General features: G+C 40.9%; 1 protein-coding gene across 3 annotated transcripts in view; it reads right to left on the reverse strand.

Moving 5' to 3' along the window:
- ntrk3b (neurotrophic tyrosine kinase, receptor, type 3b) overlaps positions 1-18,259 on the reverse strand; it is a 138,308-nt gene that overhangs the window by 56,980 nt on the left and 63,069 nt on the right. The window contains exons 5-10 of one of the 3 annotated variants that reach the window (XM_028401842.1): positions 12,645-12,799; positions 11,958-12,100; positions 10,297-10,438; positions 3,618-3,898; positions 2,680-2,705; positions 315-390 (exon numbers count right to left, since the gene is read on the reverse strand). In XM_028401842.1, the coding sequence (XP_028257643.1) occupies positions 315-390; positions 2,680-2,705; positions 3,618-3,898; positions 10,297-10,438; positions 11,958-12,100; positions 12,645-12,799 (823 nt within the window). Of the gene's footprint in view, positions 1-314; positions 391-2,679; positions 2,706-3,049; positions 3,065-3,594; positions 3,899-10,296; positions 10,439-11,957; positions 12,101-12,644; positions 12,800-18,259 lie in introns of all 3 variants that reach the window. The other 2 variants (XM_028401840.1, XM_028401841.1) reach the window with 2 other exon arrangements.

Genomic DNA, 18,259 nt, shown 5'->3' on the forward strand with positions numbered 1-18,259 from the left:
GGTGCAGTGAGATACTTCAGCAGCGCTGTTTCAGAGGCACTATGTTACATAACATTTAAAACAGAATCAGCCACTGCAGCATAGCATCACCATCACTAACATCATCAGTGTCCAAACATACAACTCTGACTGTAAACTTGATTGTTTTGTTGTTGTCTTTGTGCCTTAGCGGTAAAATACACACCCCTACAAGAGTCCTTCGACAAATAAAAAGCAGTTTAGATTCCTGTTGAATCACACAGCAGCTCTCTGCTGATACCAGGGGCGCCATCTTTACCAGCTGTTTCATCAACATCATTAAGGAGGAAACTCACCCCGAATGTATCTTCATCTGGTCGGTCTGAATCACCACCATCTGACGGTGGGTCTGCAACAGAAAAAGAATACAAACTGAAATCAGTGGTGTTGATAGGAATAAAGCCTTGATGGCTGTCGGTTCGTCCCACACTCATTTGTTTGAGTTTGTAAATGTAAATGTTTCACACTTTGTTACACAGAACACAGCGGAAACATTGGAAAAAGTAGTTTTTTTTTCTTTTTCTATATACAATGGTGTAATTCATCTGAATGAACCCGATCTGCACCCATTATCACATTAAGCATGTGCAACATTTACACGGGTTAATGCACATCTCGCAGACTAGAATATTGTGACCTCATACTCTTTAGTGTATATAACTGAGAGCACATTTTCAGTTAGGTCACAGTCTTGGTTAAAATATCCTTCTGTACTCATTTGTTTTTCAATAAATTATTGAGACAAGAGTATAAAATAACAACATGGATCGGAATCGTCTTCCTTCTAAAGGTGTATTAAGACAAACTGGAGGAGTGTTGCCTTCACTGTCACCAACAAGCCTTCTTCTGTGCCATAAGAGCTTGAGACAATGTTGACGAACAATGCATTTTTTTATGCCTAGGGGTGGATTTAGGCTTTTGGGTAGACGTCTGCACACAACCTTGAATGCATATTCAAATATGACACCTGTCACAAGGTTCCTATCAAAGCCCAACATTTGCTTTCCTGTCACATCCTGAGTCTCAGATGAAATTAACACAAATGTCACAGTAGAGTTATGATTACAATTGTACAGATGCATGCTCATGCTTATGTGTAAAAGACAATATCATTACGACAAGCAGCTTAATACTAAGACACATTTGTACAACAAAAATACAGAAAAGAAGCTTGTACAGCAAAGACTGGCAAATATTTACTCAGGTAAAACGAAATTAGCAAAAACGCACTAAAATCCAACTCAAATTTTTGGACAGAACTGAACTCAGATCAGGTAACATGGCTCTATGGTTATTGAAATTTTCCATGTCACACCTATACAAACAAGAGTGTTGGCAAACAGCAGAGGTCTGGGGAGTGTCATGAGACAGAGCCATGAAATGAAATGAACTGGTGTGAGGGAGGCTCCAGTTTGTGGCCTCTAGCCAGGACATCAGAGAGTAATTGTGGGCAAATTAATGGCCACATGGTAGACTGGCTGCCACTGGCTCAGACACTCGTTACACTAGTGAGCGTGAGTGTGTATGTGCGTGTGTGTGTGTCCTCTCTATGTATGTCCCTCCCTCCCCAGCCATCATCCCTATCTCTTCTCCTCCCTCTGCCCTCCTCTGTCCTCAGCAGTGTTGGTATCAGTCAGCCTGTCGGTGTCCCCTCCACGGCTGAACTCCCTCACACACTTGCTGCTATAATTCTTAACACTGTAAACACCTCTCCTTCACCTACTTCACTCCCAGAAGCTATGTGTGTGTGTGTACATGTGTGTGTGCGATGACATAAAGTCACAACCTGCTTCATACAATTTGTCCATCCATCTCCATCACTGGCTGTAATTTTATAACCCATGTCTAATTAGAAGAAATTGTCTCATATGGAGATGAAATTAGACTCTAATAAAGTCGGAGACCAAAGTGTCCTAATGTATTTAAAGGTGACACAAGTCTAACTTTGTATTTTTTTTATGTGTATTTCATAATTTCTTTCTTATGTCCATCATTTTAGAAAAACAAAAAATTACCAGACCTAGCTACTTCTCAGCTCTTATAATATCATAACTGGATGTGTCCAACCCCCCAGATGGTTCTTCAATGTCATTTTTTTCTAAGGAATTTATGACCTGTGACCAAACCCCACACTGTACATACGAGATTCACAAACCATTGTGAAAGGGGGCCAAAGCTATGTCCAGCAATATGACAGCATTTACAAGCTTCATGCATAACCAGTCAACCGAAGAAAAACATTGTGGCTGGTTAAACCTTTTATCTAGTAATACCTAATGCTGTCAGCCTGCTTAACATTACATTATTCAGCCTTGTGAGTTTTGCAGTCCTAAATATAGAAAAGTGCTAGTCCAAAAATGACAAAAGATTCTGGATGTTAATTCTGCTATCACCCTATAAACATGGAAAGGAAGGGACTTCTGCTACAGCTGATCAAAGCATCAGAGCCCTCACGAAGCAGCAGCAGCAGTCTGTGGTTGTAAAGAACATGCAGGTAAAGCAGCACATGTCAGAAGTTTCCTCAGAAGGTTAAAACCTTTCAAAATTGAAAAAAAAGCACAGAAAGCATCTATTAAATTTTGAAAGCAGCTGAATGTGCTGTGGTAGTTTGACGGTGTATGATGAATAAAATATTATATAGTTTAAAGACTCAGTGTTAACCCAAACAACTTAAGAAATGGTGGAGGCTGAACTCTTTGACTGGAGGATGTGATTCAGGCAAGCCAGGTGAATACTGTATCCTCTCTTTATACAGCCGGGGGTTGCCTTGAGTGAAGCATAGCATTTAATGAATGCTTGGGCAGATTGGATCAAAAACTGAGCAGCAACATGAACAGCTTTCTATGAACAGCAACACAAAGTGAACAAATTTCTCCATGGTTACTCTCTTTGGACTGGTAGTTCACCAATGTCTCTGTCCAACGTGTCTGTGAGTGTGTGTGTGTGTGTGCGCACACTAACGCCAAATGCCCAAGCAGTGAAAAACAAAGCTGAAACAACAGCAGCGTTGCATTCAAATGGAAGCACTCACCTAGTTCCACTGTGTCTGCAAAAGAGAAGACAGAGAAAGTCACGCTATGTCAATAAATTGACACAAGGTATTAACCTTGGAATATTGACCATGGGGAGAAATTTGCCAGTCTTTGTGGGTTCATTCCCCCTCCTTGTGAACTCAGAATGAACTGCAAGTGAAGAATCTACCTGACTGAACTGTGGATGAACTCTGGCAGTTATCTATTCAGCAGGGATCAGCCTAGCAACTTGCACCTTGTGAATAGAAATTTTAATAAAAACTAAAGGCTCCCAATTGTTCTCCTACCTAGGAGGGGAACAGTAATTCATACAAGTGCTTAGAACATGATATTCAGCTGGTTAAAGCCTTGCTCTGATCGGGATTTTCCAAAAAGTGGGCCGCGCTAGTTCTGGTGGGAATCACACTTATTTGGCAGTATTTGTTCTTTTCCGCTGATATTTAGCTAAATCCAGAAGAATGGAGGTGATGCTCAGGCAGGCAAGATGTGCAATTAACCTCAGACAATGATTATACCAATGGTGCATCACTACCAACTTTTCCACTCACCATTATCATCAGGAGACACGAGGAAGTGACCATATACAGTTTTGGTGACTGTTCCCAGAGGGTTGCTGGCCTCAAGGGTGTAGTTCCCATTGTTGATGTGAGTCGGGTTCTGGAAGGTCAGACAGCCCTCTAGATAGTCCTGGTAGAAGTCCATGTCAGTTCGGATGTACTCGTTCTGAACAATCTCCTTCTGTTTGTGGAACCAGCGCAGCTTGGGGTGAGGGTAACCCCGAACGGTAAATTCGATGCAGGTGTCAAGGCGCTGCTCAGGCTCAGCCAGTCTCAGGATGACCGGAGGAACTGCAGTGACAGTGGAGACATTTGAAACATTTACTGACACTCCATCCTGGAGATAATCCAAAAGGTCTCATCAGTGTGCCTGCTTCATATGTTAAACATAAGGTGAAGTATTTCAATGACCTTTGTGTCGAAAAAGCTCCACCACCCTTGGGCGGATGAAAACCTTTCCTAATTCTTTACATAACCTGAGAAATGCAGCTGCAGACTAAACAAAAAAAAAAGCTTTGTTGACTTGTTGTGGATACAGTGACATTTAGGAAGCAGGTTTCTTGCCTGGGAGTGTCAACGAGCCTTTCACTGTGTGCTGCACACTGTACTGCAGCAGTGTGAGAGCAAACACATACAGTGAGTCCTCTTGCTTGAAATAGACAGAGGAATGTCCTTAGCATAAACAAGCACAGAGCTTCACGTTCCTGACATGCAGCAACATAACTCTGAATCCACAACGCTGCCAAGCTGAGACACAATTTATCACTTTAATACCATCAGATACATTTAATAAACAATTCCTCCACTGATTTGTCTTTACGATGAATCACTCCTACTGCAACATCATCAGAAGGAAATATTTGGCAAACAGTTTTACCTGGCAGTCTCTCTGTCTCTACCCCCCCACAACCTATACACCTAAACCTACGCAGTCACCTCCACATGCACACACACACTTGTGATACTCCATTGGTGTCTCTTGCTGGTTCTCAATGAAGCCTGCAATTTCTATAGGCATGCATAACCAATCCCATTTTTTCAGCTAAATCCAGAGTGCATGTTTCTTTCTCTACTTTCATTCAGTTGCGGGTAATGAATTTTCACCTGCAGTCTGCTATTTAATATGACATGTTCCCCTATACCCTCATTTTTCAAAAATAAAGTTATAGGTGTAGATAAGTCATGTATTATAAATGATACAGAAGTCACATGGCTGGATTTACAACTTTGGAAGCCCTATGGCAAATATTTTTTGGGCTGTTTATTGCCATGCCAACCACCCTCTGTATTATGTGCCCTATCACTTCCAACTTCCTCAGCAAATTAGGAAAAATCGGGATGTGAGAGAAATACATATACAGTATGCAAGAAGCAACTGTCCCACTGCTTTAAGCAATGCTAACAAATGATGATGCTAATTTACTTAGCATGTGGAATGTTCCCTATCTGAGATTAGCATTAATCATGCTAATATTCACAAATTAGCATGAAAAAACAAAGTATCCCTGCGGCTATTAAGAATGCCATTATTCATAACTAAGGCAAGGTACGTTTATCTGCATTGTGCATTTCAAGTATTTAAAGCAAATTTCATAGGAAGTATGATATTTCATGCACTAAAAACACAAATGAGGTCAGTTGTGTGTTGTGTGTGTAATATTTAATGGTAATTTAATTCATTAATTAAAAATACTTAGGTCAGGATCAAAAACACAGAGCCACCATCACCTTATGTCTAAAATTAGGTTTTGGTGGCCACAGGCTAAGGCTTGAGACACACTACACGACTTTTCTTAACAGATTTACACAGACATCAGACTGGCTTCAGCAGGTTTTTTATAACGATGGGGGTCACACACTTAACAGCTGCTCCTGATGAGGGATCACAGACTACACCATTTGTCAAAACCACTAAAGCCAACTGAACGAATAGCAAACTATTGTGACAGCGGCAGTTTACAAACAAACACACCAGCTTGTGGCAGTAATGCTGCAATTTGTTGTTTGCCAACCACCAAAAAACTCAAAGAGGAAGAATGAGGAAGAGAAAGAAGAAGACGAAGAAGCAAACAAACATGGAAGAGAATCGACTCGCTGCTGCTTTCTGTGCAGCTATCTTCTTGGGAAAAAACCTTAAGAAGATAAAACCGAGTTGGATCAAGTAGTGGAGGAGCAGTTTTACAGATTTTAATGGTGATTACACATGACCACTGTACCCAACTAGAGCAGAGTGGTGCAGACTTTGCCCGACAGAGAACTGTGGGTAAAATAGGGGAATAATTGTGTAGTGTGTCCCTTGCTTAAAAAAAGGATGCCCCTGTAATCCTTAAGGGTTCCTGTGCCATTTCCAAACTCATCAGCATGCTGGGGATTGCCATATCGCAGGGTCTCAGTTGACCCTTCCACCGATGACCACCGGTGGAAGGCACCCAGGATGCATTCTGATCTGATATCTGAACCAGCCAGATTTTCAATGCAACAGGAGCATCGACTCTAAGCCCCACATGTCTGAGCTCTTTATCCTGATTCTAAAGGGTGAGCCTAGCCATTCTATGGAGGAAACTCATTTCATTCAAAATCTCAGTTTTTCACTATAGATTGGTGCTGCCAGTGTCTTGCTCTCTTTTTTTTAGCTTTAATCAAAAGCAGACCCTGAGATTCCTATCTCTTTCAATTCAAACACAGAGGGAGCAGTCCATTGTTGGGGGAGAACAACGGCCTCAGACTTCTCATGTGGTCCGTCTCCTTTGACAAAACCATCAAAATCATGTCATCTGACAAAGGGTGGTCTTCAAACCAACTACGCCTGAAATCATACCCATGCAGATCCCAAGAAGGGCTGGACTTTAACAACAATGTAGATGTTTATCAACATCAGAAAAAAGGGGGGTTTGTGATGTGGAGTGTAACTGTATCTACACCTCAGTCTCTGGTACTTTACATGTGAACAGCTGAGGTGAATGTCTCCCAAGGAGACTATATGTTCTATCCATTACTGTGTTTCTACCACCATGTAATGGCTGGCTATCCAGCCTGCCTTTCAGTGCTGCCATTCCAAAGACATTAGAGCCCAACACTGCAATTGTGCATCATCATTAATAGTCGGTGATAGTCTGCAACTAATTAAGTTAAAATGATTGCCAGATAAAATGATAATAAAAGTAACTGTCAGTTTCAGCTCTGCCATTGGTAGCTCATGTTTTCAAACCAAATAATCATCCAGAAAGACATGAATTAACTCTTTATCGGTGTGAGAAAGCTGTCATCTCATAAATTGCTTTTGTGACAGACAATAGTGACAAAAAAGATATTCAACTGAACTAAAGAATTGTGTATGTGTGGATAGGTTGGTGAGGAGGAGGCGTGTGCGGAGCTGTGATTTTGAGTGCAGAGAGAAAAGATGACAGTACAGAAAGACAGAGGAGGATGGAGTAAAGTGAGGGGCGTCTATAGAGCTGTGGAGCCTAAAGAGAAAGTGAAAATAAAGAGGGGAAAAATGAAATTCTCTTGTTGATGGACAGTTAGGGACCAATCCATTTTCCCCTCAGCATTGCTGTCAGCCCAGTCTCAGTCAATACAATACAAGTTATTACAGCGCTCCATACTGGTCTACAACGACACGGTGTCCTCGTGGCACTCATACAGATGACAAGCTTTGATAAGTACATGCCTTTGATCAGTGAGAATACGAGGCTAGTTGTGCAGTGTTATCTAGTGGTAACACTGGTGGCATATTTCAAATGCCATGTTCGAGCCAGACTACAGATAGGACATCATGGCTAGCGGTGACAGGGGAGACAACAGCTTCATGGGGCAGATACTGCTACGCTCTCCCTCTGGCCTGAACCACATTACGATTAAGATTTGAGCCAGTCTAAAGCAGCACAGTTACATTTAGACTCTTGGGAGGGATTCAATCACATAATCAATTTTCTCATTAATTACCTAATTAGACATTATGCCTTGCCCCAGATGTAGAGTTACTCTGGGAACTGAACTACTAACCCAAGTGTAAGTCAGGGCTGTGCTCCTAATAAGAGAGCAACACCTTGCCTTCAGGACCAAAAGAAGGAAAACATGGTAAGTGGTGTGAGTCCACACTGCTGTAGAGAAGCTATTGTTCCAGACAGCAGCAGAACAATGCAGAATTTGCATTGTGGTTAATTACGGTTTCACTAAAATAGGGAACTCATCTTTGAAAGCAGCGAATGTCACTTGACGGCTGGTAATTTCGCTGTCAATCAGATTACTCCCTAATCAGAGCAGCAGTTTAAGCTATTTTATGACATTTCCAGAGACAATAGCTGCACAGGGGAGGAAATGTAATTACCATCAGAGCATGTGGTGAAAAATTAATAAGTTAATTTGCTGCACCAGCAGAGTGTCAACAGAAAAAAAAAAATAATGCCTGGAGATGTACATTCACACAGTGTCCGTATGGAGGAAGCCCTGAAGACTAGATGTTGCAAAGTCAATCTGTCATTCTAGCATGGTCTTTAGCAGCTCTGCTCCAGTAGGGAGTGTTTGAATTGCTGACAAATCTCCCCTGTCCTGTAGCGTGATACATTGCAAACAGCTACAATAGATTGTGCTCTACATGAGGAAGCTTGCTACAAAGAGAAAAAATGTCAGGCACCTTTGATAAATATTAGCTTTGAATACAGTCTGTCCCAAATCTGCCCAGGGGCCAATCCACTGGGTAAACTTATGTAAGAGCTGAAGTATATGGTGTAAATTCATAGTCGGGATATTAGAGGAACATTCTGATGGTTACCAAATCATTGCTTTATCATTGCTGAGGGTTAGATCCCAAACCCCCCCTCCTCCTCCTCCTCCTTTTCTCTTTCCGCTCAGATCAAGGCTGAGCTTTCATGTGGGCTGGAGGGTATATTCTTGCTAATTGGCTACATCAATTTCACTTGGTTTGTAACTGTGCAACACCTCATTGCATTCTAAATGTACCTGCATAATTTGGCTGTTCTGCTTGATAAAGGAGATTTTTTTTTCCTGTTGTAAATTATTCTCTCAGACTGTCTGTGTCATTAATACATGATATATTTCACTCCACAGCATAAGCCCATCAAAGCTGCCATGAAAGGAATCTCATGCAAAAGAACACCAACAAGTGTTCTTGGCTCCAAGCATTCACACTAAAACCCACAAGACACTAAATACGTATTTTATAGAGTGATTTATTATTTTTTTCCACTTTGCCAATTCCATATTTTGCATTGATGGTGTGCAATCTTCTCCTAAACAGGCACTTGTTTAGTGCCACTACTACATTTGTCTAAATCAGTGGAATTGTTAGAGGAGCACAGTCACAAGGCATTACCTCTGAACGGTGGTGACTCCTCGCAATGGAACTGTTAATAATGCCACTTCATTACTTAAAGTTAATAACAGGATTTAGATTTTTTTTTCCCGTCCTTCAGTCTGCTGGATCGTTATTTGTACCAAACCACAGTGCTCCACACACAGGTTGATGGCCTCTGCTGTGGATAAGCAACCTGCTCAGTGGTAAGTAGCAAGATTTCATTCCAAGTAATCACTACAACAGCAGGTTTCACTGATTAACACCTTCAACAACAGAGCAACATAATTTCACATTCTAAGCTTTTGAGTCCATGACAAGTGAGCAAATAAGTGTTTAATAACCTCTGTTGAGGGACACAATGTGGATGTTATGCTGTGTGGATATTTATGTGTTGATTTTTCTGTTATAGTGTGATATATTAGAGCGATTTGTCTAATAAACAACACCACAGATTTGTATTTGTGAACAGATTCCCATGCTCACCTCAACATGTAATAATTTGGATAATCGCTTGCACCATTATACTATTATATCCACAACTTTGGTTTTCTTACTAAGCTGCTGACATTCTGAGTTAGTGTGTGACACCATAATCTCTTGAATAAATTTGAGTCAAGCAAGACATAGTCCACATTTATTTAAAGTGCATGTTGTGTCAATTCATACTTCATGTCTAAATTGCCATTAACCTGTCATAAAAATGCAAAGGCAATCCCTTTCTTTTTCCTCATATGTATGTTCAGGTGAACTCACATAAAGGGTTCCAGTAGGAATCTATTCAAACAAGAAGGCCTGCATTGAGAAACAAGTATAATGCTGCTGTCAGAGATTAAGACTATTTTTATTCAGAAGTCATAAGCCCACTCAAAAAACTGCACTGAAAATGACCAAAAAAAAAAAAACAAAAAACCTTTTTAGGTGTTTTTGCAATGTGGGTTTTGTTCCTTGGCTGACAATGGGAGCTGGAACACATCCAGATTCACAACATTTAACATGCAGTCAAGCCTTTAGTGCTATCTCTCCAATGTGAGAGAGGTTTTGACCAAAGGTTATTTTAAACCCAAGCTGTAATATAGGTGTGGACACACATAGGTCAAACTCCAGGATTCACGTTTCAAACAAATTGCATCTGCCAAATGTTAATGTCCACCCATTAACCTTGGTGATATAAAGCATTACTCTTCTATGCAAATTAGGAGGTTAATTAGTCAGAATAAGCAAATATTTCATCTCAATACACTTGCCCTTATGTAAGATGGAAAATACACAGAGTATACAGAGTACTCTTTATGAGAATGGTAGGTTAGCACTGTGTCCACTATAGTGACTTCTGCTGTGCATGGTTGGAATTTGCCACAAAGAGGAAACTCACATTGTACATTGAGTTGGATGGAGGCGTTGGTCATCCCCACCACATTCTCTGCGATGCAGGTCAGCTGGAAGTTGTTGTCATCACGGCTGATGTTGAAAAGAGTCAGGTTGATGGAGTGGATGTTGGGCCAGTACACATTGGACTATGGAAAGAGAGGAATGTTTTGCTCTGTGAAGAATACACTGTACAGCACATACTGTTATACTACTGGGGTTTTAAACCTTTAATTACTTAATTAAAATGAAAGTTAATTATTCATTGGCTAAATTCCTTTGTAGGAAGCGGAATAAAGTGAAGAAGTACACACTACCTGTGGGAATTAATCCCTTCCCTGATGTAGTCTGGTCCTTCTGCTTTGCTGTATGGCTACACAATTGATAATAATCATCAGTTTTAACACTGACTTGACTAATTAATTTACAACATTCCGCCTACAGAAAATCAAAAACAGTTATTTCTTCCTTTCCTTCTTGTCTGCAGCTGGCCAGGTTCCCATTCCCAAACGCTTCACTCATCCTGATCTGTCTACCCTACAACATCAAGCCTGAGGCTGAGGAAGCCTTCATCTGTAAAGTCAGTGCAAGTATTAAAGACACAGATGACAAATACAGCCACACAGCAATTTCAGAGACTGCTGTTCTTCTCTTCTTGCGGTTTATCTCTGCAGTTGTTATTGCTGTGATGTCCCTGGGGCCTGTCTCAGGGAGCAAGATTAGTGGGTTAGCCGGCTCACTGTGGGTTCAACCCAGGCCCTCTCAGTCACACAAAAGTGGCTTATTTTGAACAAGGGGAGATCATCATGGTAGCCTATGCTGCATAGCTAATCAGGGACTATAGAGCAGGTTAAAGATCAGTGCGGCTCCTTGCATGTGATTACTCCATGCATGTGGTGTTTATTCCCACAGTGCTTGATTAGTTTCCTAACATCCCTACCGCATTATGACATCAGGTTGGTTTTGCTTAAAAACCTTGATAATACTGACACCTGTGGTTGTCAAGGAAACTGCTGTCAGTATCCTGTTGCTCCTACACTGCACATGGGCAAGCCATTCTCCATTCTATAGTTGCAGTGTCGACCTACACTATATTGTATGCCCCCCCACCACCACCACTGCTGTTGACCTTTGGTTTTGTATGACTGTGAAAAGAGAATCCCTGCACAGTTGTGCTGGTAGAAACATCATTGATTTGAATTGTTTATTTTTGGATAAGTATGTTAGCACATAAGTTTGGAATATGGATGACATGAGTTAGGTGAGGTAGTGGCAAGATATCCAACCACCATACCATTTAGCAAGCTAAGTGTGGACTTAACATATGGATACTCGACAAACGCTTACATTAATAACTCTATTTAGGATAACTTCACTGAATGAGTACAGTAAAAGTCAAATAAACATTCTTCATGATTTTGAAAATCAGAGAGGAAGATCTATGTTCAAGCCTAAGAGTGTGTTTTAGAAACCACGTTTTTGTATTTAGATGAGAATTAAGAGGATTATGTCTGAAAATAGCATGTTTGCTAATCCACATTTGAAAAACCAAGGACTTGGACATGAATGAAGATGGCCCAATGTTTATCTTTGAAGGTCCACTTGAATTGATAGTGCATTTGGTGCATGTTTGTGGGGTTGTATGTTTGTGTTGCATGTGTGACTGACCAGGTGTGTGTTGATAGAATGCAGGCCGCTGACAGTCCAGTCCACTTCAGGCAGCGGAGATCCAGATCCATTGCAGCTCACAGTCACATTGTCACCCTCCATCACCAACACACTGCTGTGGCTCACGCTGATCTCTGGTAGGTCTGAAAACACACAAGTGTATAAATACACACACACACAGTGTATGTTCACATAAATACAAGCGTGTCACTGCCGGTGTCTGCATATTTTCACACCAAATCAATTAATCACTTTTGATTAATGTAATAAATTTAGTACAAAGGAAGCAATGAGAGACACATCAACCCACCCACACAAGCGTGTGCGCGCACACACAGACACACACACACACAAGATGTCACAGGGATGAGTCACCACCAGGAGATAATACTGCAGAGTCTACAGCCTCTGTCAGAATCAACACATAGCTCCTCACATCAGATTCACCCTCTGAACTCTGTCACACCTCCTCCCCTTTCCGTCTAAACTCGTCTCCCTGCTCCTCTTCTCTCTCTATTTCACCTTTAACCCTTCCCTTCCTTCTGCTTTTTCTAGTTGCTTTTTGTCAGCTTTTTTTTCTTCTTCTCCCCTCTTCTAAGACTTCTCACCCTCTCTCTGCTGCCTCCTGCTTTTTCTTCTTTTTAAAAGCACATTTTCCCCTCCTCCTCCTCCTCCTCCTCTTCTTACCACAGTTGTGGATGTACATGTTGTGCAGTCGTATCTTGGAGGCTCCGTTCCTGCAGTACAGCTGCTGCGTATGAAGGCCGGCCTCTCCTCTCTGCTGCCACAGCTGGATCCAGCGGATGTCACAGCCGCAGTCGAACACCACGCCGTCCAGGCGCCTTGAAACATAAAGAGGGAGCAAAAAATTAACAACAATGTTACTGTTACTATAGCAACAGGCTACATACTGTTCATATATTCAGGAGGTGTCATCCACAGCAGGTATTACTGTGCTGTTAATCCATAGAGCTGTTATTACCCAGAATGCTACTAAATGGCCAACAGTTTGTATGGATGTTTCATACGTTCATCTTAGTGGAAAGAATGTTGCCTGTAGCATCTAGCCTCAAGATGAACTCAACATTGGGCATTAGAGGTAGGAAAACTTACTTTTTCAAATTCAACACCCCCCTCAGGTTTTGCCTCATTTGTAGTCCTCAGCTGTCTGCTGACTATCAGACACAACGTGACACAACGTGACTCCCTCTTAAGCCACAAAAGCAAAATACAGGTGCTAAATGCAACTAAAGCCTATTTTTTAAAGCTGCAGCTTCCATGCTGCTCACACCATGCCACATACTGCATTATGCACTGATATTTTTCACATCTGCACATAAACTGACTTTGATGTGTAAAATCAGTCAAGTTCAACTTTAATATTCACCATGACAACAGGCCTTTGCATAATGTGGGTTTTAAAAAGCAATTCCAATGAATTCTCTCTCCATTTATATTGTGCATGAAACACAGTAACACACTATACCACCCAGGTACCGTTATTGCATTATACACAGGTATCTCCTGTGAGGACAATGGTGTAACCATCCTCTATAGTATGTGATCATTTTAATATTTCAAAAGCTTTAATTCTACTCTCTGGAGGCATCTGCAAGAGCATGACATCAGGAAACTTTACTGACAATCTAATTATAAACATTCAACAAAATCCAGCAGATTAACTATGAGACTATTAGACTTAGTCATCAGCTGATGGTCGCCATTGACTCGCTGTGTGTTTTATGTCTTCTAATAGTTGGCTTTGTTCAGCAGACAAGATGAAAAACAACCAAAGGCACTGGTGTAGCATTCAAAATGTGAGGAGGTCAAAGTTCAAAGCAACGCTCAGGCTATCAGTCTCAGGCTGCATTAGCAGCAGACAGGTATCATTAGGTTCCACTGTGCATATATTTCACTCTCACAGCAGTGTGTGGTGAAGAGCCACATTATTCAACATTGTTCTCCACCTCTGCATTTTGCATATGTCCAATTTGGAGCCTGTGATTGGCCACTTTTGTTAAGATGAATGCCTGTCCAAATGTCCTTGACAGAGGTCAATAAGATATTGCGAGAAAAAAAAAGCATGAATAATGTATGTGCTACGTCCACCGATGCTGTATGAAGTAATGAGAATAGATTCCCGCAGGTGGATCTGGCTTATTATCAGCTAGCTCACTGGATCTGATACTGTAGTTAGAGCACAGGCCTTTCACAGAGCATCACGGCTCGCTCATTGAACTAAGTGGTACTGCTGGCATACCAGTCCATTATGAGATTCTATTCCTTTTAATTACTGCAGGACATCTATTCATCTTATTAATGCTCATTACCAGTTATTTTGTACAGATGTATTCTGATGGCAGTGCTGGGGCTGTTTTTAGCATTTACACCAACACTAATCTGATCCCAAGCTCTCAAAACTAATTTAATTAAAGAATAAATACGTAAACTTTACTTTTATTTTATTTAAACTGAACTTATAACTCTTGATCTACATATTTCCCTTTAAGTAATAAAATACTTTTTGCAGATATATAATTTCTGTCATGCTCAAATGCAAATGATTTAATTCAGAATGAACAACATGGGTTATTAACATTAATTTAGGAATTATCTTTATATCCTACATGATGTATGTTTTAGTAAAGACAGGTAACTTTCTACTTGACAGTGTAGAGGAGAATTTCAAGGGGAAGGGTTTTTATTTAATGCTGAACAAGTTGAACCTCAAGAGATCAAAGCTCACCAGAGCAGAGCAGCGTGGTCTTTCCCCCCACATACTTTAATCATGGTCATTATTAACAAGAGCTGCACTGCCTCCATACATTACCCACTATCCCTTGTGGCAGAGCTGACCACTGCCAGTACCGGGTACAGAGGAAAGCTAAAAAGAAATGCAGGATATTGCTTTTAAATAAGAAAGCAGCATGTTTTAAATGTGTGCCCGGCCTGTGCAGTACAGTAAATGTGAATTTACAGTGCTGCCATCTAAACATAAGACTACAAAAGGAAAAAAAAAGCATAAACTGACAGCTGGAAGTTTATAAACGTCTGAAGGAGGGCAGATTAGACTTAGAAAAGAACAAAAGCAAACAGCAGTGTGACCTCAAGATGCAGAGAGCTAACAGCGTGGTGTTTCCTTGAAGCTGGCTAACGATCCACCCTACTACTCCAGAGGAGAGGTAATGATCACCACCGGAGGCTGTTTTTCTGGGAAATGTACACACAGGTGCTTTGGCTGAGGAGCCATGGATCACAAGCAACGATAAGCCATATATTGCATTGTTGCTCACACGCTTTGATCTCAGCTTGAATGCACTGCTTCCTGTCCTTACACTGTTGTCAGGAATTATTTTAGCTTTTTCAAATCCTGTGTGTTTAATAAATCGCCTTATTAAGCCTATTTTTACCACAGTGCCACTGCTCCTGGGTGTTGCATGCCTGGCTTTGTGGTAATTCAGCACAACATGTGCAGTTAGTTGCTAAACCGTGCCCTGCTTACTATACTGTTTGATGCACTTTTACTACATACTTTGTATGCATTCAGATGCAAATAAATATTGATAGGATGAGATGTATCCACTACATATTTATCACGCCATCCAGTGGTAAGGTGTTTGCACTTTTGCAAACAATAACAAACAATAACAAAAAATAAAATAAAATAAAATTCCCTTTTAATTTAGTATGTGTAACCTAGCTCTAGATATAGCTGATAACCTAACTGAGAAGAAGTACAGTGCAACAAGTTACAAGGCAAGGTCCTAGCTAATACCTAGCTGCTATGGTAATGAGACCCATTACCACAGGAGGGCGCCCAGCCAAATAAACACCATTTACAGTAAAAACTATGAACAGAGCTTCCGTGACGTCACCCGTTTGTTTCTGAAGAGCCGTTTTGAGGCTCGGTGGGAGGCTCTGTCCACCAAAACTCCAAATACGGACAAAAAGGGGGAGCATGAGTGGAGTTTAGGGGGGCAGGCGATCGCGGAAGCAGGAAACTCGCGCTGTGATACGGCAACCGCCTGTCGCTCAAGTGGCAACGCTCATAATTATGCGTAATTTTAAGTTCGAATATAATTGAGTGAGTTGTAAAAAAAATACAACCCCCCCTACAATTGACACTAGAAGGCAACCTGTCATTTGAGACCAGAGTGGTTTTTTTGTACCAGCTGTACCAGCTGTAAACATGTTCATTTCTGCCGTGAAATTGGCCATTTTAACATGGGAGTCTATATGGGAGATGACTCGCCAGCCCCCAGAGGTTGCGGCGTGAATTACAAGTTTTGACACTTCCGCATGGGCTTCAAGTCTGAGCCCCAAAGGTTGTTGCTTGAAAAACACGTGTCATTTCATTCAGATAACAAAACATGTTTTTCAGGCTAGACTTATGTTGCACTGTATCTTTTATGCTTTTTATTGCATGCACTTCATTTCCTGTTTTTGATTCACTGCATTCCATCCACACCTTTAATGCAATCATCAATGTTGTTTTTCTTCACTGAACTTCGCATAGATCACTTGTCAATCAAACAGTGTGGCTGGTACTTCCATTATTATTATTATAATAATAGCCTGGAAAAGAGATAATCGAGCTGTCATGCCATCAGATTGGATTCCAGGGGTCTAAAGCAGCTGATTGACAAACAGACATCTACTCAAAAGCAACGGGTTCAGTAAACAGACGTAGCATGAACTGGTCTCACATCACTGCCACACTGCACAAGCTCTAACATCAAATTATGCTCAATCTTCCTTGTGCAGCAGGAGGTGCACAGATTATAGCTTTGACAAAGAGTAGTATAAATCAATCAGGGAGAATAAATGTGGAAAAAAAATGGAAAGTTGACTCAACTGATGTCAGATTCACAGCATAAGCACTTTTCACTGATCCTACAAAATGTTCTAACGGTTGCTTTTATCACACAACACTGAGTGTGTATCATTGCTTCACCACGCTTATGTGGTAGCTGGACTGCTGCCACCATTCTAAAGCTGAATCTTCTGCTTATGTCATGGATAAAGTGGCAGACTGGGAATAAATATATCACTGTTTTGTCTTGTCATTGCTTTTCTGTAATGTTAAAGCAGTTTGGTCAGTGCCTCAAAAGGCTCTCTCTCCACCTGACTTTTTTTCTCCCCTTAAAGCAGTACTGGATGATTTGTCTGAAGGGCCAGACCTGATTTTGGCTTATCGACAACACCACCTGCACTGCAATCACAGTGAAAAGAGGGGATACTGGGTCACATCAGGAAAGGCTGCAGGTGGGAAATAAATGGACAAAGTAAGCAGGAGCTTAGGTAATTCCATTTTTTTTTGCACATACATTAGTATTGTTATGTGTCTTGCATGTAAAGTAGGGGTGGGCCACATAGACTTCCATAGGATATATTTCCTATGGAAGTCTATGTGGCCCACCACTGTATATATATATATATATATATATATATATATACTCCTGTTACATTTTTATCATTTTTATCATTGTGAGATAAGAGTCACAAGAAAACCATTAGAGTTAAAACTCATTTTACAAAGTATCCAATACCAAAGTTCTAAAAGTTGGGCAGGAACTGTGCTTTTTAAGAGCAGATCACACTGAAATATGACTGCAGCACCACGGTAACTGCGCCGTGGAGTTTCCACATGCTTTACCGTACATTTCAGCATAGTCGCAGCATTTTTTTTTAAGCATAGACAGTGTAACCATGTATCTCTGAAGAGTAGATGGGATGAAGCAGTATACTGCAGCAGGGAAGATACAAGGAGGGTTGGGAAGGTGTTACCGGTAATGCCGATTGACTATTTTACCATACTATATAATATCATACTATTTTACATTACCCAGGTTGTATGGCTTGGCCAATATGCTGGTCCTTTAATGTGAAATAACATTGGGCACTGTGGATCGCCCTAGCTGCTGGTGTAACAGAAATAATATTGGTAGAGGTCTTCCATTAAAACTAAATTCATTACAGAAAACAACAAAACAACAGACTACAGTAATTGACACAATGGAAACATACACACAGGCTTCTTTTTGTGGTGACTGCACCTTTTATGTTTGTGTTAACTGTCCACAGAACATCTAGACAGACTCTGAGAGGTGAGACAAAGAGCAAATCTCTGCTGTTTGCTGTGTGAGCAGATATTAGTGTAGTTGGTAAAGTAAAGCTTCCCCAACTGTATTATGATGTATTACAGATACAGCCACAGTGAGAGCTGTCATTGTAAAGTTCCTGATCCATCAGTGTAGTGCAAAGATACAGTAGTTTTCAATTTGTACTATCAGGTTGCTTTC

Source organism: Parambassis ranga, chromosome 3, assembly GCF_900634625.1.
Source record: "Parambassis ranga chromosome 3, fParRan2.1, whole genome shotgun sequence".
Taxonomy (NCBI): Eukaryota; Metazoa; Chordata; class Actinopteri; family Ambassidae; genus Parambassis; species Parambassis ranga.